Source organism: Vanrija pseudolonga, chromosome 4 (genome assembly GCF_020906515.1).
Source record: "Vanrija pseudolonga chromosome 4, complete sequence".
In the NCBI taxonomy this organism is placed as follows: domain Eukaryota; kingdom Fungi; phylum Basidiomycota; class Tremellomycetes; order Trichosporonales; family Trichosporonaceae; genus Vanrija; species Vanrija pseudolonga.
In genome coordinates this window covers 613,210-635,626 of record NC_085852.1, presented here as the reverse complement: position 1 = coordinate 635,626, position 22,417 = coordinate 613,210, and the positions used below count along the sequence as shown (strand labels likewise).

The window sequence follows — 22,417 nt, the reverse complement described above, 5'->3', positions numbered from 1 at the left end:
TCAAGATGCCATCCGACTCAGCTTCCCCGAACCACGCCGACTATCCGCCACGGACGCACCCGCAGACTGTGAAAGAACCAAAGTCACTGCATGGCACAGTGCAATCTACAGCTATGAGTGCGAGCAAAAGCTCGCGCCTCTTTTTGAACTCTCTGCGAGATACCCAACCAAAACTCACCTAGACCTTCGCCTTCTTCGCATCCTAGTCCAGTGTCAGTGTCATGCTTCCTCCACCACACCCTCGCCAACTCACAGGGGCATCGCCATTGGCGGCTTCCGTCTTGATGGGTCCGAACCTCTCCAGGCGTTTCCTCTTCTTCTCGGCATCGGCTGCAGCCTGAGCCACTTGCTCACTGTACGCGGTCAGTGGAAAGGGAGTAACAGCTGGCCGACGACAACTTACGGTGTGAGCTCCGCTACCTTTGGAGCTTCAGCGGGAGGGGCTGGTGCAGGCTTAGCAGCGGCAGAGGGGGCAGCAGCGGCAGCAGGAGCTGCTGGCTCCTTCTTCTCAACGGGCCCGAACTTGGCCCTGCGACGAGCCAGAACCTCGTCAGAAACGGTAACGGCGGCACTGCGGTCGATCGCGCTAGCCTTCTCCTTCTTGGGCTTGGCCTCAGCCTCGGCAGGCTTAGAGGCTGGTGCAGCAGCAGCAGCAGCAGGTGTTGCGGCGGCGGCGGGCTTTGCGGGCGGGGTGGGGATTCCGAAGCGGTTGCGGCGGGCGTTCAACTTCTTTTGTTCTTCCGTGAGCTCGACAGCTGCGGCGGGTGCGGACTCGGTGGCAACCGGGGTTGCAGCAGGTGCGGCGGGCTGGAGGAAGGTCAGCCATGTATGTGGCACACGAGCGCGGCGCGTACCTTGGCAGCGGGTGGAGCAGCAGCAAGGGCAGCGGCGGGTGCTGGAGCTGCAGCAGGAGCAGCAGCCGGAGCAGCTGCAGGGGCAGGAGCAGCAGCCGGCGCTGGGGCAGACTTGGCCACTGGGGCAGCGGCGGCGGCGGCGGGCTGTAACGTCAGCCCATGTTGGCGCACGCGGCGCGTGGCACGTCCAACTCACGGCAGGTGCAGCAGGCGCGGCGGGCTCGTCGCCCGTCACACCGGCGTCGAGGAGGCGCTTGATGAGGTCCTCCTTCTTTCCAGTCTGAGAAAGGTTGTGCTTGACCAGGAGCTCCTTGAGCTCGGTCACTTTGAGCTTTTGCCTGTGAGAGTCAGCGACGCGTTCCTTCCCTCGCCTCGTCGCGTACAGTTTGGCGTCGGACATTGCGATGGATGGGTGGTGTTGAGTAGCAGGAGTGAGCGTCTGATTCGATGCGCGGTGTATTATATGTCCAGGGTGATTGTGATGTTGATTGTTGTTGTTGTTTGTGATGGACAATGGAGCCGAGGAATGGATGGCAAAGAACAATGGGACGTGTCGAAAGTGTCACCCCCCCCCCCCACTAAATGTCACAACAACGACGCTTCGACAGTTGTGGCAGGGAAGGTGATGTCAAGGTCGGAAGAAGCAAAGTCGCGTGGCAAAATGGGAGGAATACTTACATTTGTCTTCTCCGGGATCAAATCCTTCTGTCCCCTTGCCCCAATCACTTTGCCAGGTCATTTCTTGTCACCTTGTCACTGCGTGTTGTTGTTGTTGACGTATTGGGCAGCAGCACCCAGGCGCTAGACGACTTTCTACCGGCATCATCCAGCGAGCCAGCCAGCCAGCGACGACACACGCGCACCTGTGGCGCGTACAGAAACTCAATCAAGGACAGCAACCTCTGCGTCCTCTTGCCATAGCGAAACCCGGCGCGACTCTCACAGGAGTATCGACTCCTTCTCGGTGAGCACCAGAGAGCCGGCCAGCCAGAGCAGGGAGCTAATCGCGACGCAGACCAGGTCTAGACGCGTGTGGCCCAGCCCCATCCATCGCGGCGCTGGCCTTCCTCCATCATGGACCCAACGCTCGAGTCCACACTCCAACACGTTCTAGGTGCGCTGCAAAACTGTTCCTCGTGGGCTGCTGGCTAATCTTCCTCCAAAGACCCTGCGCTCCAAGCTGAAACCGGACTCGCAACCCCATCGGCGACGGATCCACTCCCGCCTCACTCCCTCATCGACAACAATGTCGAGGCTTCACAATCGACCCCAACGCCCACGGGGAGGCAGCGAAGGAAGGCGGCGGGGGCTTCCCCTGTCGACTCGCGCCGACGCGAAGCCAACCGCTTAGCCGCTGAGCGCTCCCGAGGTCGGCAACAGGAGAAGATCATCGCCCTCGAGATGGCCATCCAGGCCCTCGGCGACGAAAACCTCCGCCTACGAGAAGACATCCAGCGGCTAGAGGGGAGAGCAGCGGACGACCCATCGTCGGCTGGAGACCAGAGCATGGCCATCCATGAGCAGACGGCAGCGGCTGTCGCGGCTGCAGCGGTGGAGGCCGCGAACGCGGTTTCAATGGCCGACGCCGTCGATGCCCAGCAAGACACCAACTCAAGAACGATTCTGGCAGCTCTTATGTCTTCGGCAGGCGTTGCCACACTAGACGAGGCGCTGGCTGCCGGGCTCGACGGTGATGCGGAGAACGATGCCGCCAACTGGATGCAGGGCGTGGAGAGCCTGTTCAAGGAGGCTGAGGCGAGTGGGAGACTCGGCGAGCTGGCGGCCGTTGCCGCTGGCCAAGGTGGCGATGGCAGTGCGAACGACGCCTCTGGCCTTGGCGACGTGCTTGGAGGCTCCAGCGGCCGCGACCGTCAGGCGTCGGTGCTGTCGTCGACGACGCCAGCGTCGTCGTCAATCCTCGCGTCGGCAGCTTCAGCGGTGACAGCAGCCATCAACTCGGAGATGGAGAAGCTGCTGCAGCAAGATATCGCGCAAACAAAATCTGCAATCGCGCGTGTTGAACGCGAGCTTGCCCGACTCCGCGGCCAGCCACTGTATCTGGAGGACTCAATAATCGACGAGCCCGTCATCCTCAGCCTTCCCGAAGATCTCCGCGGGGCGAGCGACGAACAGGTGCAAACGCGGACCGCCGAGATTCAAGCCGAGCAGAGTAAGCTTGATGGCGAGGCCGCAGTACTCCGAGAGGTGGTGGCGCGTATGCGTGACGCGCATTCTCAGGAAGAGCGCAAGCTATCGAGCCTAGTTGCCGAGCTTCATGCGCTCGATGTCGATGGCAGCACCGAGGGTGATCGGGAGCAAACAACTACGGCCCTCAAGGCGGTCCGTGCACACATCACCAACCTGATGAACGCACCAGAGGTAAGTCAGCCACGTCGCGCACAGACCTGACACTTGCAGGGCGGATACGTTCATGGTGCCTTGGTGAATCCATTCTCGTCACCGGCGACAGCGCGCCGTCGGAGGGGCCGCCCACCCAAGGCCGGCATCCCGCCGGTCAAGTACACATACTCGATGCTGTACCCGACCGCGGGCGAGCCCGACGGGGCCGCCGCCGCAACGGCCGCAGGCGAGGCCTTGCCTGAAGCGCCCAGCGCGCGAGTGACCTCGCGGGGCAAGAGTAGGCTCGCAAACGAAATTCGACCCTCGTCCCCACCACCTGAAGCAGGCCCAAGCAACGCTGTGGGCACTGTGGCTAGTGGTGTTGGTGTTGACGTTGGGGCCAATGTTTCCGTCGCTCCACCGACGACCCATGCTCACGACGACTATCTCCTGTCTCACTTGACCAATGCGACTACCGATGGCCAGGATGCGCCAATTCATCTGGACAGTGCATCCTTCGCCGCCTTCCTTCCCCAGTCGCCGACAGCCAACCACGCTCAACCGCAGCTAAATGCTCACGACGCTGTCATCGAGTCTGTAATCGCGCAACCCGCCGTGCAGGAAGACGCTGCGGCAAATCACGGTGGATCTACGCCGCCGAATATCCTGTCACGTCTCAAGCGCGGGCCACCAGGCAGTTGCGACATTTGCGGAAGGACCCAAACCAGTGTGTGGCGCAAGTTGACATTGGCCGGCGAAGACCACAAGGTCTGTAACGGTGAGTCACTAGGGGTACTTGCCGAGAGGGTCAGAGATAACGGGCTTCAGCGTGCGGTTTGTATCACGCGAAATTTGGTATCATCAGACCTCCGGAGCTTTGGGGCGACGGCAAGAGCGTCAAGAAGCGCAAAGCGTCTGCACGAGCATCGCTGCCTGGGGCGTTCGAGTCGCCCAATGCCAACAAGCGCAAACGCAAGTCTGTGCCGGCCAAGTTTGACTTTCCTGGCGTCGAGGGCGTTGTCACGAGCGAGGACCACACGGTTCATGACGAGAGCCTGGTGGGACCGCACGAGGAGCACACGCTCGGGGACGTTGGACGGGCCGTCGAAAACATTTTCGCTGTTGTTCAGCAGCAGCAGGAAGAGGAGCAACAGCAGCAGCAGCAGGCTCAGGCTCAGCAGCAGCAACAGCAGCAGCAGCAAGCCCAAGTGCAGGCTCAGGCGCAGTAATCGTAAAATGTAGACGACACGGATGTCATGTATCCACTCGACGGCGACTGTGCCCGATAATGCGGACGCGTCCGTCCGAAAAGCCGTCTTGTCGCGTGTGTGTATGCACAGCGTTCAGCGCCACCAGGATACTGTGGAAAGCATGCGCGGTATTGACATGACGGATGTGGTGGATGGCGCGGTATTGTGCGTGGTGCAACTTGTGCCGTCATCGGGCCGTGCCGTCGCCGTCAATTCCGGGCGTCGCAGTTGGTGGCTTTGATCTTCGTCGCGACAGGCAGCAGTGTAGCAGCTGGCTGTAGCAGCAGTCACGGCGCGGCGTCCCCGTGCAGGACCACGTCCGTGCCAGCGATACATACACTCGGGTGGTCCCGGAGAATCAAGGATGGACATAACTGGGCCGAGGCCTACTAATGTTCGAAATCTAATGGGTGGTTTTATCGAATCGAGGCGTAAAGGCGGCGGCGGACGGATGTGGATGCGACAAGACGGACGGCAGTTGGGATCCAGGGAACACGGTGCTGGCTGGCTGGGGGAGCATGACGGGGAGAGTCGCGGGGCGCCAGTGGGTGGATGGGTGGAGGCGCGGTGGTGCTGGGCGTGGCTCATTGTAGTGGTGGCTCTCCATGCTCCGTTCCGCCTGCCTGCGGGGGGGCCGTAGGCGGGGCAGAGGGCGTGAGGGCGCCCGCTTGCTCTGCTCGGCGCGTGGGCTGTCGTCTTCAGGACTTGCCAGGGCGTTGGCGGGATACCGACGGCTCGCGCGGCAAGTGCGGTAACGGCTGCAGAGGTGCATTTGTATGGGCGTCGGAGTAATCGGACGTTGAGATGCGTCGGTTTTACCCGGCTTGAGCGCTGGGCATTCGAAAACAAGCCACCCACCCAGCCAGGACGTACTACGCGCTATCCGCAATCCTCACCACGTCTATTCGAATGCGCGCATATGCGACACTGTCATGACGGCCACGGCCACGGGTTGATTGATCCATGCCGTCCGGGAAGGTTCGGACCCAGGCCTTGGGCTGTCATGCATGTAGAAACGCGACGAGGTGATATATAGATGGTGGGCTAACGGGCGTCACATGCCTCTCTGAACTCATTCACCACCAACCCAACCACTACCCCCCCACCGCGCCCCGCGTCCCACTGCCTCTTCTTCTCTTCCCACCAGAGAGAACACACACTTGGTGAGTTTTACTTTTGCACGGCGACGGACGAGACGACGGGGGGGATGCTGGCGACCAAGCGGTAAGGCGTGGCTGGAGCGCGCTGGTCGTCCGAGTCGGTCACTACATGGCTACAGTGCTCGTGTGAGCGTGCGGGGTAGGAGGGCTGGGGTGGCCTGGCTGGCTGGCGGGTCGCCGGCCAGCCACGACGGCCGGGGATGGTATAGCCGGAGTTGGCCAAGTGGCGCTGGCTGGGCTGGCATCCCGTCGTCCACACTCGACTCCTCGTCTGCGTCATGCTACTGCGTCGTTTGTCGGCTCGCCGTCATCGCGCCTAGCCGCCGCAAGTCATGCAGCCAGCCGCGTCCCACTAGATCCAGCAACCACCACCCACCCATTCCTTGGCCTCCCCCAGCCTGGAACATGCCTCACTGCCCCCCCTCCCTCCCCCCACCATACATATTAATCGCGCACTCCTCTGTCCACCCACACCCCCGCTGACACCTTTAAAGCACACTCTCCGCATTTGCATCTTTCCCACAACACTTGCTAGCAAGACCCCCTCTACGCTTTATCCCAACAAGACCTCTCACAATGTCGCCCAACACGCACGCCAACGAGTTCATCGGCAAGGAGCTCAAGTACTTCTCCCAGGCCGGTTTCGACCTTGACCGCATCCATATCAAGGTGAGTTAGAGCAAGCAGTGACGCCGCACGGTGGCCACCACCATCACTGCCCCGTCACCGGCTATTCCCGGCCTCCCCCACGACACCATCACTGACGCCGACCCTTAGCGCAACGCCCCCGTCGCTACCCTCTACGAGGATGCCATTGTCAACGAGGGCGCCGTCATCTCGTCCAACGGCGCATTGATCAACTTCTCGGGCAAGAAGACTGGCCGTTCGCCAAAGGACAAGCGTATCGTCTACGAGGAGACCTCCAAGGACGACATCTGGTGGGGCCCCGTCAACATTGCATTGGACGAGCACACTTTCGAGATCAACCGTGAGCGTGCCATCGACTACCTCAACACCCGCGAGAACGTCTACGTCTTTGACGGCTTTGCCGGCTGGGACCCCAAGTACCGCATCAAGGTCCGCGTTATCGCCTCGCGCGCCTACCACGCCCTCTTCATGCACAACATGCTCATCCGCCCTACCACCGAGGAGCTTGCCAACTTTGGCGAGCCCGACTTCATCATCTACAACGCTGGCCAGTTCCCTGCCAACCGTTTCACCAAGGGCATGAGCTCGACCACCTCGGTCGAGGTCAACTTCAAGCGTATGGAGATGGTCATCCTCGGCACCGAGTACGCCGGCGAGATGAAGAAGGGTATCTTCTCGGTCATGCACTACCTCCAGCCCGTCAAGTTCGGCCAGCTCTCGCTCCACTCTTCGGCCAACCAGGCCAAGTCCAACGACGACTCTGGCGACGTTACCCTCTTCTTCGGTCTCTCGGGTACCGGCAAGACCACCCTCTCGGCTGACCCCAACCGTCTCCTTATCGGTGACGACGAGCACGTCTGGTCCGACACTGGTGTCTTCAACATTGAGGGCGGCTGCTACGCCAAGTGCATCAACCTCTCGGCTGAGAAGGAGCCCGAGATCTACGGCGCCATCCGCTTTGGCTCGATCCTCGAGAACGTTGTCTACAACCCCGCCGACCGTGTCCCCGACTACGACGACGTCTCGATCACCGAGAACACTCGCTGCGCCTACCCCATCGAGTTCATCCCCAACGCCAAGATCCCTTGCATTGCCAACCGCCAGCCCTCAAACATCATCATGCTCACCTGCGACGCCTTCGGTGTCCTCCCCCCTGTCTCGCGCCTCACCTCGGAGCAGGCCCAGTACCACTTCGTCTCGGGTTACACCTCCAAGACCCCCGGTACCGAGGACGGCATTGTCGAGCCCTCGCCCACCTTCTCGACCTGCTACGGCCAGCCCTTCATTGTCCTCCACCCCGGCCGCTACGCCCGCATGCTTGCCGAGCGCATGGACAAGAACAAGGTCAACTGCTGGCTCATCAACACTGGCTGGACTGGCGGCAAGTTCGGCACTGGCCGTCGTTGCCCTCTCAAGTACACCCGTGCCATTGTCGACGCCATCCACGATGGCTCGCTCGCCAACGCCGAGTACGAGAACTTCCCCGTCTTCAACCTTGCCATCCCCAAGGCCGTCGCCGGTGTCCCCGCCGAGATTCTCGACCCCGCCAAGGCTTGGCAGGACAAGGCCGCCTTCAAGACCGAGGTCACCAAGCTCGCCGGCATGTTCCAGAAGGCGTACACCAAGTACGAGGCCGACATTGACCCCAAGATCAAGGCCGCTGGCCCCGTCACTGCCTAAGCAGCAGCTCGCATTTACCACACTCTGAAGCACGAAAACACTCGAGGTGGGACAAGCCTCAGTTGAACATTGTACTGGTCATTTATTGTGTCGACTCTATGTATACTTGCGCATTGAACACGAGGCGGAGCGAAGCGACGCCGAGGAGGCACTGGCTGACGTTGGCTGACGGTGTCGCTCACTTCTCATGACTGACCATCAATGCCACCGACGCCGTCGTCGATCCCAGCGTCTGTCACCGCGATCTCCAGCGGCGGCAGGGGCTCCGTGCGCGTGCTCTGGGGTTCGGTGGGGTGGCCGCCAGCTCGTGGCCCTGCCCTGGCGCCGGCTCGCCCGTCGGAGGGAACCGGACGCAGGGCCAAGTGCGAGGCGTCGTCGGACGTCGCCGCGGCGCGTGGCTTTGTTCGCGAATACATACGCGCCGGCTGGCTCGCCTCGCCTCGCTTCTCTCTCGGCGTGGGATGGACTTGTGCGCCGACGCGCCGACGGGCGAGTGGGGGTGCGGGGATGCTATCCGTTCCGTTGTGCATCTGCACATGACATGGCCTGACTTGAGGGCAAGGTCAAATGTTGCGACGCCCCCGCCCTCACATCTAACTGTCGCGCATACCCGTTTACCGCGCGCCAGTCGCCGGGCTCGCATTTGCCGACCTGTCGGTGGCGCTGACGCCCAGGACACCGATGACCAACACGCCCAGCCAGACGAGGTCAGCTGAGGTGTGCTATGTGTCATGTCGTGCGTCGGGCGTTGGCTTGCAGTGTCGGCGTTGCACACGCCGCGTCGTTGTGGGTCGGGAGACATCCGGTGGGGACGGACAGAGAGGAGCGATACTTACTTTGGACGGGCGATACCGTCCTTGAAGGCTTCAATACACTGGACAGAAGAGATAAACGCTCCACTCGCACACGCGTGCGCGTCATGGCAGGGCGTCGCCATTACTGTACGACGGGGTACGCGAGCGAAGGGAGAGCAGATCGACGCGCGTAGAGTGGGCATGACTTGATCGGTTCATGCGCACCGCCGCACACCCCACACACCCCACACTCAACCCCCACTCGCGCTCCGTCCCCAGCCCACACACGCCCACACACAAAAGGAGACCGACCCTACCCCCCGAACCCGTCGCCTGACCCCCCAGGACCGACCGGATTCTACTCGCGCGGATTCGAACCGCGAGCCTGTTGTAGTTACCTGCCACAGGCAGGACAACAGGCGTCTTTCCGCCCGCTCGACCAGCGGGCGGTGGTGGTGTGCTGCCGGGTTGCTTATGAGGCGGCGCGAGGGTGCCATCCGTATGTCGTACGGTGGTGTTCCGTGGCGAAGCAGGTTTGACTTGAGGCGAGGCGGCCCTCGAATCGACCGTCGGTATGGAGATGCGCAGATCAGGCTACCAGGTCACGGGCCACGCTGCCGAGCTCCTCATGTAGACGTGAGCGAGACGCACAAGTGATGCCAGTCAGCCTGTTGCGAGCCTACCAGAAGCAGAGGACGCATTGCGTGAGCGCTTGGTTACTGCACAGTGATCATCGCGGCATCGCGCCACAAGCGTGGCATATTGCCGTGGTGGCATACCGGTCGAGCATACCCCACACTGGTCGCGGCCGGCTCAACACTCTGGGCAGCGCTGCGGGCTGTACGCACACGGTATGGTGACTCTAGCAGCTGGCAGGCTACGGTGCCTCTTGTGCTGTGGTGTGACGAAAAGGCGCTCACTGTGGAGGACTTGGACGATGGTGTTGAGCGGATCGGATCGGCACGACCCTCCACGATAAGCAGGAAGGCGAATGCAGCCAGCACGATCGTCAAGTGCCTCTACGGCGTACGGCGATCGCGGCGACATGCCGCCGTGTCGTAACGACCGACTTACGCGACCTTGCACACAACATGCACCCCACAGCTGTTCTGCAGGCAGAGCCTTGGCGGATGGCGGATCAGTGGCACACCGGGAGTTCGGTAAGCCGGAAATCCCCCCACAAGTCGACCCGGCCGAGCTGAGCCTTTATAAGCGCAGAGGACGTCATCCGTCATTCCGTCGCGACCTCCGCACCTCGAGACAGAGGTCAACGCATCACGCCGCCTGCCTCTCTGCACACTTACTCAAACCACGATGCCACCATCCAACAAGGACCAGCTGCAGGCCTCCGCCGCGCGCCGGGTACAGGCCGTCGCGTCTGCGCTCGGTAGCGCACCCCCCGCGCCGTTCAAGAACCCCAACCGCCTCAAGTTCGCCGCCGGCATCCCCGACGGCCTGCCGGTATGGTTGAGCCCGCTCAACCCGGTCCAGTTCCTCCTCCGCTCGGCGTACACGCGCCCGCACCGCGTCGCGCTCAAGCACCCCGCCCTGGGTGTCGAGTGGACGTACTCTGAGTGGTGAGTCGTGGCCTGGGCGCCACCGGGGCGCCGCGGAGTCTCCAACCCGCATGTGCTGATGCCCAGGGCGATGCGCGTGTGCGCACTCGCGTACGGGCTCAAGAAGCGCGGCGTCAAGCGCGGCGACCGCGTCGCCGTCGTGTGCCCCAACGTGCCCATGATCCTCGACATGATCCAGGCGCTACCTGCGATCCACGCGGTAGTCGTGCCGCTCAACATCCGCCAGACAAAGGCCGAGATCAACTATATCCTCGAGCACTCGGGGTCGACGCTTGTTGTTGTCGACCACGAGTTCAAGCACCTGTGCGAGGACTTTGCCGGCGGCGCCGTGGTCGTGTCGCTCGACTCGGGCGGACGTGACCCCTCCGACCCGTACGAGCAGCTCATCGAGTCGGGGCGGCACGACGCCGACACACTCGGCTGGGCAGGCCTCACGCTCATCGACGACGAGAACGCCAACCTCGCCATCTGCTACACGTCCGGCACGACGGGCAGGCCCAAGGGCGTAGTGACTACCTTCCGCGGCACGTACCTCGCCGCCTTGGCGAACCAAATCGAGTCCAAGCTCGACTTTGAGTCGGTGTACCTCTGGATCCTGCCCGCGTTCCATGCCCTGGGCTGGACGTTCCCGTTCGCCATCACTGCGGCGTCGGCAGGCCAGGTCTGCCTGCGATCGGTGGGCGACTACTCTCCCATCTGGGAGTCGTTCTTCCGCGACCGCATCAGCGTGAGTGCAGTGCCACTGACCCAGCCTGCAGAGGCCACTCTGACCTCCCCCAGACGTACTGCGCCGCCCCCACGGTGCAGATCGGCATCTGCAACCACCCGTCGGCGCGTCCGGTCCCCCACCCGATCCGCACACTCATCGCTGGGGCCGCGCCCTCTGCATTCCTCATCTCGACGCTGGAGAAGAAGCTCCACATCAATGTGGTGCACGTCTACGGGCTGACCGAGACGTACGGCCCACTGACCAGCTGTGTCCAACACCCCGAGTGGGCGACCGAGCTCGACGACGAAGAGTTCTACAAGCGCAAGGCAATGCAGGGTCACGCGTTTGTGACGTCCGACGAAGCTCGCGTCATCCGCCCAGAGTCGGACGCGTCCAAGGGCTACGAGGACGTGACGCCCAACGGGCACGAGAACGGCGAGATTGTGATGCGCGGCAACATCGTCATGAAGGAGTACTACAACGACCCCGAGGCGACGGCCAAGGCGTTCGAGGGCGGGTGGTTCCACACGGGCGACCTGGCCGTGCGCCAGCCGTACGGCATGCTGAGCATCCAAGATCGGAGCAAGGACATCATCATCTCGGGTCGGGTGGGGAGAACGCGTCGTCGCTGTCCATCGAGTCGGTCATCTACCAGCACCCCGACGTGCTCGAGTGCGCCGTCGTCGCGCGGCCACACGACACGTACGGCGAGCGCGCGCACGCGTTCATCATCCTGCGCCCGCACGCTGCCGAGCAATGGGCCGCCCGGCCAGAGGAGTTTGCCGTCGCCCTCAAGGCGTTTACGCGCCCGCTCCTGCCCGGCTTTGCGCGCCCCGAGTGGGTCGAGATCGTCGCCGACCTGCCAAAGACGAGCACGGGCAAGATCCAGAAACACGAGCTGCGCAAGCGCTTCAAGTCGATCATCCCGGGGCAGTGAGGGCAGGCCGTGAGGGCAGGCAGTGAGCCCACTGCGCGGGCACTGACGACGGACAGTCAGTGCCCCGCCCCCGGTGCCAGAGTTGTAGCCAGCCAAAAGGCACACGCAGCAGTAGTTGTACGAGTCGTATGCGACGGATATTGTCCTTGAAACGGCCTCGCGCGCGCGTGGTGGCTGGGCACGCGCACAAGCCACGCGCCACGCGCCACGACACGCGCCACAATCAGTTGCTGCCTGACCTGACCGCGGTCTGTCCCGAGCGCGGGCGTGTCCGAGGCGCGCGTGGTTCGCCGACCATGCCGGGCGGCTCATACTTATATGCACAGGTACACTGGCTGCCTGGCGGGAGGGCGATGCGGCCCAAGCGCTAAAATCTAAATGCTATTGTGTAGTAGTGTGTGTGTGTCGCGCGCGCTCGCTCGCGCGCAGCCGACGGACGGCGACGCTCTGTGCGGTATATGTTGTGGGATTCGGGCACGACGGCCAGCCTTGCAGTACACACTTTCCACTGCGTTTCCACCACCACTCGTCACAGACAGAGCAAGCTCCCACTCGCAAACCAAGACCACACCGAGCGAGCTTATCAGCCCGACCGACCGAGCAGCGACTACCACGTAGGTGCATGCGCCCCTGGGTCTCATATCGTCGCTGACGACCCACGAGGCGCCCATAACAACCAACCCGCAACACCCCCCCACCTCCCACGCCATGCCCGCGCCCGCGCTCTCGCCCATGACGACGCTGATATCGGCGCTGCACGACATCCTGTCGGGCCTCCTGATCGCCATCATGGCCGGCATGCTGCTGGTTGTGATCGTCGTCGCGCTCGACTATGCCGTCTTCGCGTGGCAGCACGAGGCGCGCGGCGCGCGCGCAGAGCTCATGACCAACCGTTCGGACGAGGCACAGGTCGACCATCTCCTCATTGTGTGCGATGAGCCGCGGAGGGGCGGGTGGGAGATGAAGCGGCTTGAGAGGAACGACTTTGAGCCTCTGCCTTGTTAGCGGGGTCACCGAGACGAGACGACAGACGATCCAACCACGACGACCACGACGACCAAGACGACGCAAAAGCAGAGACTAGAGAGACGGAAGCGGCGCCCCACCACTGTTTGTACATTGATATGCAGAGATACCCGGCGAGATTTGCGCGTTGTGCGTGCTGCAGACAAGACCATTCACGAGACGCAAACATTCATCCCGCGGACTATGCACAAGCTACTTCCTGGCCACTCGACATGAGCGCCAACTATATTCACACTACAACTGTCATCAGGGGGCACACAATGTTCACAATGTTCGGCATTTTCCATGCCTGCGGTCGGTCATAAAACGGGACTGGGTCGCGGTCGGATCTCTGGCTACAGGGGGGTTGGGGACTTAGGGCGGGTCTGGCTGGTTACGAGGCGATCCTCCCGCCGCCATTGCGGTAGTTTGCATTCTTGCTCGCCACAGTGGCGTAACTCGGCGCTCGTGATCCAATGGGACCAGGCCCAATTGGCATCGATGGCCCGCCACTGATCTGAGGAGCGCCTTGCCGGCGGTCGGGGTAGGCAAAGCCGCCGACGGGCCCGAAGAATGACTGCGAGGGCTGCCCCGCATGGCCATACGGGTAGGGGTCATGAGCGTGAGGAGGGCCTTGGTTCCCAAAGCCCCACGTGTTGTACTGTCCGTTGTTGGACCAGTTGACGTTTGAAGCCATGTACAGGACAGGTGCGGGAGCCCAGTGCCCAACAAGGCCAGGGGGCGGAGGAGGAGGTGGGGGGTGGGAGAAGACGTTCTCAAACCCGGGCGGAGGGCGGACGGGCTGACGTGTCGGTAAGGATGGCGCAGCCGAGGCGGCACGGGGCTGAAACGGCGGAACCCATGGCCTGAACTTCTTCTCAGCAGGACTGTCCTGGCGAGAAGGAATGGGAGAACCTGGGGCCAGAGACAAAGGCGTCGATGTCGAGTTGTCGCGGGAATGCTTGAGTGTGACGGGAAAACCTGGAGGGCCGAACTCGGGAGACTTCTTCAGGACTGCCGCAGCAATCGGAGAGCGAAGAGGCATGGGCTCTGTGATGCGAACAGCCGAAGGAGGACGCTTGAGCCTCGAGGTGGGGCTGGAGAACATTGCAGCTAAGGCGTCACTGCCCGCCTTGCGAGATGGCGTAATTAGCTTCGAGGAGCCGAAAATGCCACACACGCAGGCGATCCAGTTACGGATGCACTGGAGCCGCTCCTCGACTTCGTGCGAAATCTTGCGCAGTACTCCGACGGCACGGGCCATGCTCTCAGGCTCCTCAACGTTGCCACTCCAGATTGTGCTGACGGGCTGAAGAAAACGTCAGCCAGGCGCCTCCACATTTTAAGCTCACAAAAGTCTCATTGTCCTTGTCGACCATGGCAAAGAGACGCCACATGACGCCACAGGTCTGGAGGCCGTACACCACGGTTGTAACATGTGCGCGTGGCTGGGTGAACACGGGCTTGACCGTTTGGGCGGCTTTGAAGAGCTTGCTGTAGATACCAAGGGCCACGCGCATGGCAGTGAACAGTCGGACATTTGCGGCCGCCTGGTCGCCACGAAGGCCGAGCGGCTCGATGAACAACCAAGGGAACCATCCCTCCGATTCGGCGTCTATTGTAAGCATAAACAGATAATCCCGATGGACTCACTTGGCGATGGGCCCCACGCAACCCCAGCACTGAGCATCGGGACAACGAGATCCCACCCGCACTGAGACTCGTTGTTGGACGTGTCTCTGTTCAGAGGAAGTCGAATGGAGTCAGGACGCACACCCATCGCCAACGCCGGGCGAGAGGTGATTAAGTTGCCGAGCTGAAGCAACTCCAATACTGCCACACCCGTACCAGTCGATGCACTGTGTTGTCAGCCCAGCACCACCCACCCGAGCTCACGAGTAACTCATCACAGGCCCGTCCACGAGCGCCGACAAGAGACCGCCAATTATTTCTTCGTACGTGCTGTTGGGTGCAATGCGCACGTCCGCGTCAAACAGGTCATACAGGGCGCAGTGGGCGTGCCCCAGCGCCATGGCACGGGCAATGTCTTCTGCAGCCCCATACTCTGCAGGTCTCGATGCCACAGCCTTTGTGGCCGATTTCGGGCGGCTCTGCGTGAGTCAGCTCAGTTCAGATCTAGGGGCCTCGTGTTCTGTGCGCGCGACGATCACTGCGGTACGTCACGCACACACACGCCTCCACTTACCGTGTGCAGAACCTCCGAAAAGTCGCTCGCCACCGAGACGAGGTCGGCGAGGTACGCGCTTCCCATGATGCTGGGCTTCAGGCCGGGTGGGGGAGGAGGGCCTGGGCGGTGCTCGTGTGGGCGAACCTGGCAGATACCGAAGCGTACCAGCATGAGCATGTAGTCGCGTGGGTGTGGAGGGGAGGGGGTGCGAGTGGGCCGGGGCTCGGGCAGGAGGATTCCGTTGCCACCACTCGCGTCGACGTCCTCAACGTCGAAGTCGTCAAAGTTCAGGTCAATGTGCATCGACGAGTCACTCAGGTCGGTCGGGGTGGCGGGGTCGCTCGACGGTGGCGTCTCGGTGCCGGGGGAAGGCGAAGCCGTAAGCGGGCGCGGCACGGCTGGCGGCGACGTGAGCTGGAGCAGCTCCTGTAGGCTCTGCTCCTGAGTGTGCACGTCCGAGAGGGTGCGCAGAGACTCGCCTAGCCCAGGTGGCGAGTGGACGACATGCTCGTCGTCGGGTTCGGGCGGGAGGAGGACGTCCTCGGGCGAGAAGTCGCCGCGCACCTCTTCAACCACTTCGTTCCATAACTGGGTGGATAAGTGACCTTGTATCTCCTTGAGCTGGAAGTGGTGGTGGTGGTAAGGGTACCCGCCGGGCATGGTTGGCAGGGGCGGTGTGGGGTGCGGCGGCGGCGGCTGGCCTTCGAGTGAAGGCGGCGGCGGCGGCGCGTCGATACCGAGCAGACTGGCGAGGGTGGTGTCGTCGTCTTCGTCGTCGTCACCGTCTGTACCTGCGGGGTCTGGTGCAAGTGGTGGTTGGGCGAGTTGAAGAGTTATGGAAGCGAGTGAGAGAGTTATGTAGAGGAATGGAATGGAGAGAGACATGCAGTGGGTGGGGTGGGGGTGAGTGTGAGTGGTGGTGTGGTGAGAGTGGGCGTGGGCGGCTGGGTGGGTGGGTTGCTGCGGGGCAGGCGCCGACCGGTCGGGGGGTGAGAAGATGGCGGCGGCGGAGATGGCGGCTGTGTGTGTCGAGTGGATGTGTGTGTGTGCGTGACAAGTGGGGGGCGAGCGAGTGCGAGACAGAGACGACGACGAGGAGGGGGTATGAGAAACAGAAACAAGTGTGTTGCCTAGCTGCTCGCCACCACCAAAAGACGGCGGGCCTGTGTTGAAATGAGAAATGGTAAACAGCAAAGTGGACTGGAGCAACAACAACAAAATGTCACGAGCCAAATATTGACAGCGAGCACCCAAGGGGCGTCAGTGGCGTCAGCCAATCCTTAGTTGCAACATTGCAGCAACCATCGTCCACTTGTATAACTGCATGTCTAGGCATTAGATGGCAAGTGTGCGCAGAGGCCGCACCATGCAGAGCGTAATCAGAGCTAGAGAGAAAGATGAGAGATTGAGGAGACAACAAGTGTCAATGTCCATGGGGGTGGAGTCACCATGAGTGAGTGAGTGTCCGGGGGGGGCTAGGCGTTTAACCTGGGCTTGCCTTGGCGTGCCGCGGCCTCGCCTGCCGTGCATTGCTAGTCGTGCGTGCGTGCGTCGTCTTGGGGGGTCTAGGTCGGCGCTGGCTCGCGTCGTTTAGTCGCGGTACTGCTGGGGGTAACCCTGGGGGGTCGAGATGCCAGAGTTCTGGCCGGGTGTAGGGTAGTCGCGGTAGGGCGAGTCGGTGCCATGCGAAGCACCAGGAGGGAGGTCGCCAGCACCGAGGTTGCCGTACTCGGAGCCCGAGCGCGAGATGGTACCCTGGCCAGGCAGGTCGTGGGTCGCCATGGTAGAGATGGAGGGGGCGGTCGAGAACGGACGCTGAGGGCGGCCGGGGACGTCGCCCATGGCGAACGAGTCCTGCTCGCGGTAGGCAGCGCCAGTGTCCCAAGCACCGTTGTCCTGGGTCTGGCCCTGGGCGTACCAGCCCTTCTCGTCCGAGGCCTTCTTCTGGTTCTTGCGACGGCAGCAGCAGAGGAAGGCGAGGATGGCGAGGAGGAGACCGACGCCGACACCGACACCGATTCCAATGCCGAGCTTGGCAGTGCTGGAAAGGCCCTTGGAGGCGGGCCTCTCAGCGTTGGCGACGGCCGAGTCAGTGGCCTGGCCGGGGACAGCGGTAGACTCCTGCTCGGTAGTCGTGGCAGCGGTCGACGACTGGGGGGGAGGAGGGGGCTTCCAGTGAGCCTGCTTGATGATGTCGGCGGCCTTCTCGGCGATACCGTAGGTCGAGGCCATCAAGTGGGCAGAGACCTGGAGGGGCATGATCGAGGCGTCGACAACACGGACGTTGTTGGTGCCGTAGACGAGCAGGTTGGTGTCAACGACACCGCCCTGGGCGCGGGGAAGCATCGAGCATGTGCCGAGAGGGTGGAACTCGGTGCCCGCCTGGGTGGTAGCGTAGGTGGTCAGAGCCTGGCCGGTGAGACCGACCGAGGCGCCCGACTCTCCAGTGATTTGCTGGGCAAAGGGACCAGCCTTGGCGAGGTTGCGGACCCACTCGGAGCCAGCAGTGAGGATCTGGGCGTCGGGGCCGACTGAGAAGTACGAGGGGTCAATGGTAGGGGCAGTGAAAGCGTCCTTCGAGTTGATGAAGATGGTACCGCGGGAGAAGGGGTGCTGGATACCCATCTGGATACCAATGTTGTTGGGTCCCGAGCCCCACATGGTGAGGATGATCTCGAGCTGGCCAGTGTTGTCCTGGAGACGGCTCTGGAGGAGCTTGTACTGCTCGGCGAGACCGGCCTGCACGCTCGTGGGGAGATTGTGCATCTGGGTGACCTGGTTGGCCATGTCCTGGAGGTTGAGGGCCTGGGCAGCGGTGGCGGCCGAGGCGTTGCTGCCCATCATGTCGGCGTACGAGATGTAACCGACAGCCTCGTTGACGTAGGTCCAGAGACCGGTCGAGCTCTGCTGCCACTCGGTGAGGGCCTGAGCCTGCGCGCCCGCGTTGTTAGCAAATTGCTGCCAGTTGTCAATCTGCTGCGTGTTAAAGTACAAGGTGTACGAGGCGTGGTCCTGGAGGTTGTGGCCGACGGGGAGGTCGACGAGCGTGTTAATGCCGAGGGGCTGGAGGACAGTCTGGGGGCCGATACCCGAGAGCTGGAGGATCTGGGCCGAGCCGACGACACCACCGGAGAGGATGACCTCCTTGTTAGCCTGAACCGAGTAGACAGTCTGGCCCGAGCCGGCCGAGAAGGAAACACCCGAGGCGACAACGTTGCCCGAGGCATCCTTGGTGCCGTTGAAGACGATGCCGGTGACCTGCTGGCCAGTGAGGATGAAGAGGTTGGCGCGAGGGGGCAGGGGGTCAATGTAGCCAATCTTGGAGTCGACACGCGACTGGTTGGTAGGGTTGAGGGTCGAGGGCGTGATCATGACACCGCGAGTCGAGCCGTCGGCAAGGTCATGGGCGGGGAGGCCCATGGCGTTCCAAGCGGGGATCCAGTTCGAGGTGAAGGGGTAGATGTACTGAGAGAAGCCGGCCTGGATGGGGCCCGAGGTGCCGTGGACGCTGGCGTCATACTTCATGTTGAACTGGGTCGCCTGAGCCTGAGGGGGAGCATGGAACTGCTCAGCCTTGTTGATGTACTTCTGCATCTCGGCCCAGTTCCAGGTCTGGTTGGCGCCGGGGTTGAGCGCCGCCCAGTCGTCGTACTCGCCCGAGTCACCACGGCACCAGAAGAGGCCGTTGACGGCGGCCGAGCCACCGAGAAGCTTGCCACGGGGCCAGCGCTTCTGGACACCGCCAGCCGACGCCTGCGAGACGGTCTGGTACTGCCAGTCGGTGGGCATGTTCGGGCGGGTGAGCGAGTTGATGTACGAGTAACCTAGAGAGGGAGAGTTAGAGCTAGATCTGGGACCTGACCGCGCGCGGACGCGTCGCTCTGGCGCGGGCATGGCAAGCCGTACGGCAGCGAGCGCGTCGCATACCAACCACCACCACTCACCAGGAATGTCAATGTTGTTGGCGTAGTCTGATCCATCGCTACCGGCCTCAATGACGAGGACGGTCTGGTTGGAGTACTCGGACAGGCGGCCAGCGAGCGCAAGGCCCGCAAGACCACCGCCGGCAATGATAAAGTCGAACGCCTTGCCGCTGACCTGGGTCACATCCGAGGTGATGCCTGCGCGGCGGATGATGTCGCGGTGCATGTGCGAGTTGAACGCGTCGTCCTTGCTGCCGAGCACGGGGACGGCAGCGGCGAGCGCCGCGAGGGCGAGGGTGGGGAGCATCGTGGTGGGTGTCTTGGATTTTTCGCTATCACGTCAGCCACCGAGGTCGTTGCCGGCGGCGAGCGGCGGATGTGCTGCGCAAAGCCGCCCGCGCGCATCAACTCACGTCTGTGCACCAGCACTGATGGGCGTGGGATTTATCCAAGGGGGAAGGGACAGGCGGTCGCGTTCGAGGACGAGGCCGCTAGTGTGCGCTGCTCAGAGGCTTTGTGCCGGAGGAGAGCAGCGAGGAGGGCGACAATGAGAAAAAAAAAGTTGCGAGCAGAACAAGAGTCTCGCTCTACGTCGATCTCGCCGTCGATGAACGAATGTGTAAGGTCTAAGAAGGAGTGTGTTAGACAACAACGAGGACGGAAGTCGCTGCGAGAGATGGGGTAAGGAAACACCAAACGCAAACGTGACGCCAGGGCTATGGGAGTGTGGGTGCTTGGAGGTGTGCCGTTGTGATGGCAAAGCAACGGCAACCCTCCTGAGCTGACCTTGGCTTGCGTAGGCTGAGTGAGCCTCACTTGCGTGCCAAGCAGCAGAGGCTGGCCGCTAGACCCTTGGCGCGTTGCTCCCTCGTCGTCTAGCGCGCGCGCCGCAGTTCGTGCGAAGCCCACTTCGCAATCACGGCCGTACCTTGTTTTCTACTGTGTCGTACGTTTCGTCGTTTTTTTCCCGCGACGGGCTTGCTGCAGGCAAATGCCAAGACTTGGATTGCCCTGGCTGCTTATTGGAGTTGAATGAGTGATGGGATCGTGGCCGTCGTCAAGAGAGCGTGAGGATGAGAGGAACAGAGATGCAAAGCAGAAGCGAGACAACGCGTAGCATAAGAGGTTGACATGTGCAGGCTGGCCCATGTTGGCTTGCTGACTGGCGCCGCAGCAGCAAGACCACAGACGGCCGCAAGCTCTGCCCGCAGACGACGTCGATAGACATCACACCAAGCCATCCGGGGTCCGTCCTGCAAGGCACCCTCAATCCTCCAGGCGCGTCGGTGCCACCGCAGGTCCGTAGGTCGGCACACCCTGGTTCGGTGGCTTCGGCCAAGCGCGCTCGCGGGCATGGAAGAGCTTGACCCGCGATTGAAGCGGTGCAAAGGGTACTATGCATGAGCTGGCGGCGCTGCTTGCGCACAGCAGCAGCGCGCCGAGGGGGAATGCAAAGGCAGGCGGAGAACAATTTTTCGTGCTTGCTTGCCTTGCCTTGCCCCCCCGTCCACCCAGACAGAATGGCAGGGTCAGACGCCAGGGTCAAACGCGAGGCCAACCCCCTCGTAATAATTTGTAGACGTGGATCGTCATCTCCAATGGTGTGTGGGTGGGTGGGCTGACTGTCCGAATGCACGCAGCGCAGCGCAGAGGGGCACTTCCGAGCCGAAGACGCCGGCCGCCGACCGTCGTCGGCACAGAACGCGCGGCCAAAGCGGCCAGCTGGGGCTATACTTGCGCGCGATGGGCTAACTACGGCACAACTATCGCAGCAGTAGTGGTCCATGGCGGCGCGCGCAGCGGGTGGCCAATGCTCCGCGCGCCGCGCGCCGCTCCCCGCAGCTTGGCGGCGAGGTGCAGCACTGCCTCTGTGTTCCGGTAAGCTGCAAACAAACATGACGGACACACGACACACACACCCGCGCTCGGCAGCAGCGCCGAGACGGTCGTTGCTGCGGAGAGTGGCCGCCACAGATCAGGCGAAACCGCTTGGCCCTCCCACGCGACCTCCCCTCCACACTCCCACACCCACTCTCAGTCGCCCGCTCGCTCCCACGCCCACTCAGCCAACCCGTGTCATCCATCATCCGCTGTGACGGAGCTCCCTGCGGGGCGGGGCGAGAGCGGGCGCCGGACCGGCGGCAGAGGCACACAGTGGCAAGGCGACGAGGTGGTGACGATGAAACGGGCCAAGACGCCAAGGCCTCGGCGTGCTCGGCCACTGTCCGCTGCGGATTGCGGTGGGCGCGGGATGCTGGGCGTCCGTACGAAATACCTCTGGGCGCGGTGGTCGAGCTGTCGTCTTCCCCGCAAGAGTGAGGTGTTTGTTATGCAAGAACATGTCGGCGGGGGCCGGTGTTTACTTGCCTCCAATCGTCGCGTCGTCGTTGCCCGCACACGATATGGCGCAGCCACATGCGACAATTGACTCTCCGACCCGCCGGAGAGCCGAATGAGTGTCAGCACACCGCGGCGCTCGCCGACGCGACGCGACGCTCACTTGCTCGCCCGCTCGCTCGCTCGGCAACTTGCCAGTGGCACCTCGGACCCGGGGCAGGGAGTGCGGTGACTACTGCTACGTGAAGGGGGGCAGGGTGCTTGCTGCTGGCTGGCTGCCTGCCGATTGTGCCGAGGGTCGCCTGAGGGCGGCGCGTGGCGCTCGGCGTCATCATCTACCCACCATGCCCACCACCTCACGCGTCACGCGTCGTTCTCTTCGGGAAGGCCAGTGCGTGTGTGGCGCTCGCTCGGCGTATGTCAGTACTCGGCAGTCGTGACGGTGGTGCTTGAGTGCATTGACTACATTTTGTCGGGATATTGATGCGCAGCGCCCTTCAGTGGATTCTGGTAACGACGGAGGAGATAAACCCGAGCGCGTCAGCGTCAGCGCGGTATGCCACCCTCGTCTCGGGGCACGGGAGACCCAGTGCTCTGGAACGCGGCGTCTGCGTGCCGGCAGCGGTGTCACTCGAGCAAGCAGCGACTCGCACGAGCGTCATACAGAGTAAGAAACACTTACTTACAATGGTAGAGGCACGCCGATCGAGTCGTATCAGTCACCGTACGCCATTCAAGGACGAGGCCAGCTCGCGCCATTCAACTACACCAATGTCGCACATGACCACGTCGAGCACGAAACACTACCACAAGAGAAAGCGACCGGGCCCCAAATTGCAACATGCCGACACTTGTGCGATTCTAGCAGTTAATCGTGTTCCTATTAGACATGTTTCGTGCGTCGTGATTGACTAGACCAGGCTACTGTACGCTTTGCCCGATCCAGAGGCAGAGCCAGGCCTCGCCTCGACTTGAGTGAGTGCCTCACCCACCCACCCACCCTGGCCTATTGACC

General features: G+C 62.5%; 6 protein-coding genes across 6 annotated transcripts; 3 read left to right on the top strand and 3 right to left on the bottom strand.

Annotated features, from left to right (window-relative positions):
- Positions 1-92: 92 nt before the first annotated feature.
- On the bottom strand, positions 93-1,391 carry LOC62_04G005487 (uncharacterized protein). The gene is made up of 6 exons (XM_062772029.1): positions 1,238-1,391; positions 1,051-1,192; positions 855-998; positions 404-807; positions 254-353; positions 93-202 (listed from the first exon to the last, which is right to left on the bottom strand). Exons 1-6 carry the CDS (start codon positions 1,252-1,254, stop codon positions 179-181), a joined length of 831 nt encoding a protein of 276 aa, XP_062628013.1. The 5' UTR covers positions 1,255-1,391; the 3' UTR covers positions 93-178.
- A 252-nt stretch (positions 1,392-1,643) lies between these two features.
- LOC62_04G005486 (uncharacterized protein) lies at positions 1,644-4,423 on the top strand (the record flags this gene model as incomplete). The annotated part of the gene is made up of 5 exons (XM_062772028.1): positions 1,644-1,818; positions 1,870-1,968; positions 2,020-3,233; positions 3,273-3,972; positions 4,023-4,423. The coding sequence occupies exons 2-5, from the start codon at positions 1,929-1,931 to the stop codon at positions 4,421-4,423; spliced, it is 2,355 nt and encodes a 784-aa protein (XP_062628012.1). The 5' UTR covers positions 1,644-1,818; positions 1,870-1,928.
- Positions 4,424-5,508: 1,085 nt separating this feature from the next.
- On the top strand, positions 5,509-8,052 carry PCK1 (Phosphoenolpyruvate carboxykinase (ATP)). The gene is made up of 3 exons (XM_062772027.1): positions 5,509-5,607; positions 6,099-6,273; positions 6,382-8,052. Exons 2-3 carry the CDS (start codon positions 6,181-6,183, stop codon positions 7,930-7,932), a joined length of 1,644 nt encoding a protein of 547 aa, XP_062628011.1. The 5' UTR covers positions 5,509-5,607; positions 6,099-6,180; the 3' UTR covers positions 7,933-8,052.
- A 4,355-nt stretch (positions 8,053-12,407) lies between these two features.
- On the top strand, positions 12,408-13,091 carry LOC62_04G005484 (uncharacterized protein; the record flags this gene model as incomplete). Its single annotated transcript, XM_062772026.1, has 3 exons — positions 12,408-12,412; positions 12,485-12,563; positions 12,613-13,091. 3 exons carry the CDS (start codon positions 12,408-12,410, stop codon positions 12,952-12,954), a joined length of 426 nt encoding a protein of 141 aa, XP_062628010.1. The 3' UTR covers positions 12,955-13,091.
- Positions 13,092-13,348: 257 nt separating this feature from the next.
- On the bottom strand, positions 13,349-15,802 carry LOC62_04G005483 (uncharacterized protein; the record flags this gene model as incomplete). Its single annotated transcript, XM_062772025.1, has 5 exons — positions 13,349-14,263; positions 14,307-14,569; positions 14,608-14,813; positions 14,851-15,065; positions 15,161-15,802. The coding sequence occupies 5 exons, from the start codon at positions 15,800-15,802 to the stop codon at positions 13,349-13,351; spliced, it is 2,241 nt and encodes a 746-aa protein (XP_062628009.1).
- A 647-nt stretch (positions 15,803-16,449) lies between these two features.
- On the bottom strand, positions 16,450-21,381 carry xptC_0 (Dehydrogenase xptC). Its single transcript, XM_062772024.1, has 4 exons — positions 19,994-21,381; positions 19,479-19,691; positions 19,087-19,397; positions 16,450-18,966 (listed from the first exon to the last, which is right to left on the bottom strand). Exons 3-4 carry the CDS (start codon positions 19,370-19,372, stop codon positions 16,733-16,735), a joined length of 2,520 nt encoding a protein of 839 aa, XP_062628008.1. The 5' UTR covers positions 19,373-19,397; positions 19,479-19,691; positions 19,994-21,381; the 3' UTR covers positions 16,450-16,732.
- Between the last annotated feature and the right edge of the window lie 1,036 nt (positions 21,382-22,417).

Excerpts from the sequence above, each read along its gene's own strand:
- LOC62_04G005487 (XM_062772029.1), bottom strand. Across the intron at positions 999-1,050 it reads CCGCGCCTGCTGCACCTGCC|CCCGCCGCCGCCGCCGCTGC; the intron begins GTGAGTTGGACG and ends CTGACGTTACAG. Across the intron at positions 354-403 it reads AAGGTAGCGGAGCTCACACC|TGAGCAAGTGGCTCAGGCTG; the intron begins GTAAGTTGTCGT and ends GACCGCGTACAG.
- PCK1 (XM_062772027.1), top strand. The coding sequence starts at position 6,181 with ATGTCGCCCAACACGCACGCCAACGAGTTCATCGGCAAGGAGCTCAAG. Across the intron at positions 6,274-6,381 it reads TTGACCGCATCCATATCAAG|CGCAACGCCCCCGTCGCTAC; the intron begins GTGAGTTAGAGC and ends GCCGACCCTTAG.
- xptC_0 (XM_062772024.1), bottom strand. The coding sequence starts at position 19,372 with ATGCTCCCCACCCTCGCCCTCGCGGCGCTCGCCGCTGCCGTCCCCGTG. Across the intron at positions 18,967-19,086 it reads CAACAACATTGACATTCCTG|GTTACTCGTACATCAACTCG; the intron begins GTGAGTGGTGGT and ends CTCCCTCTCTAG.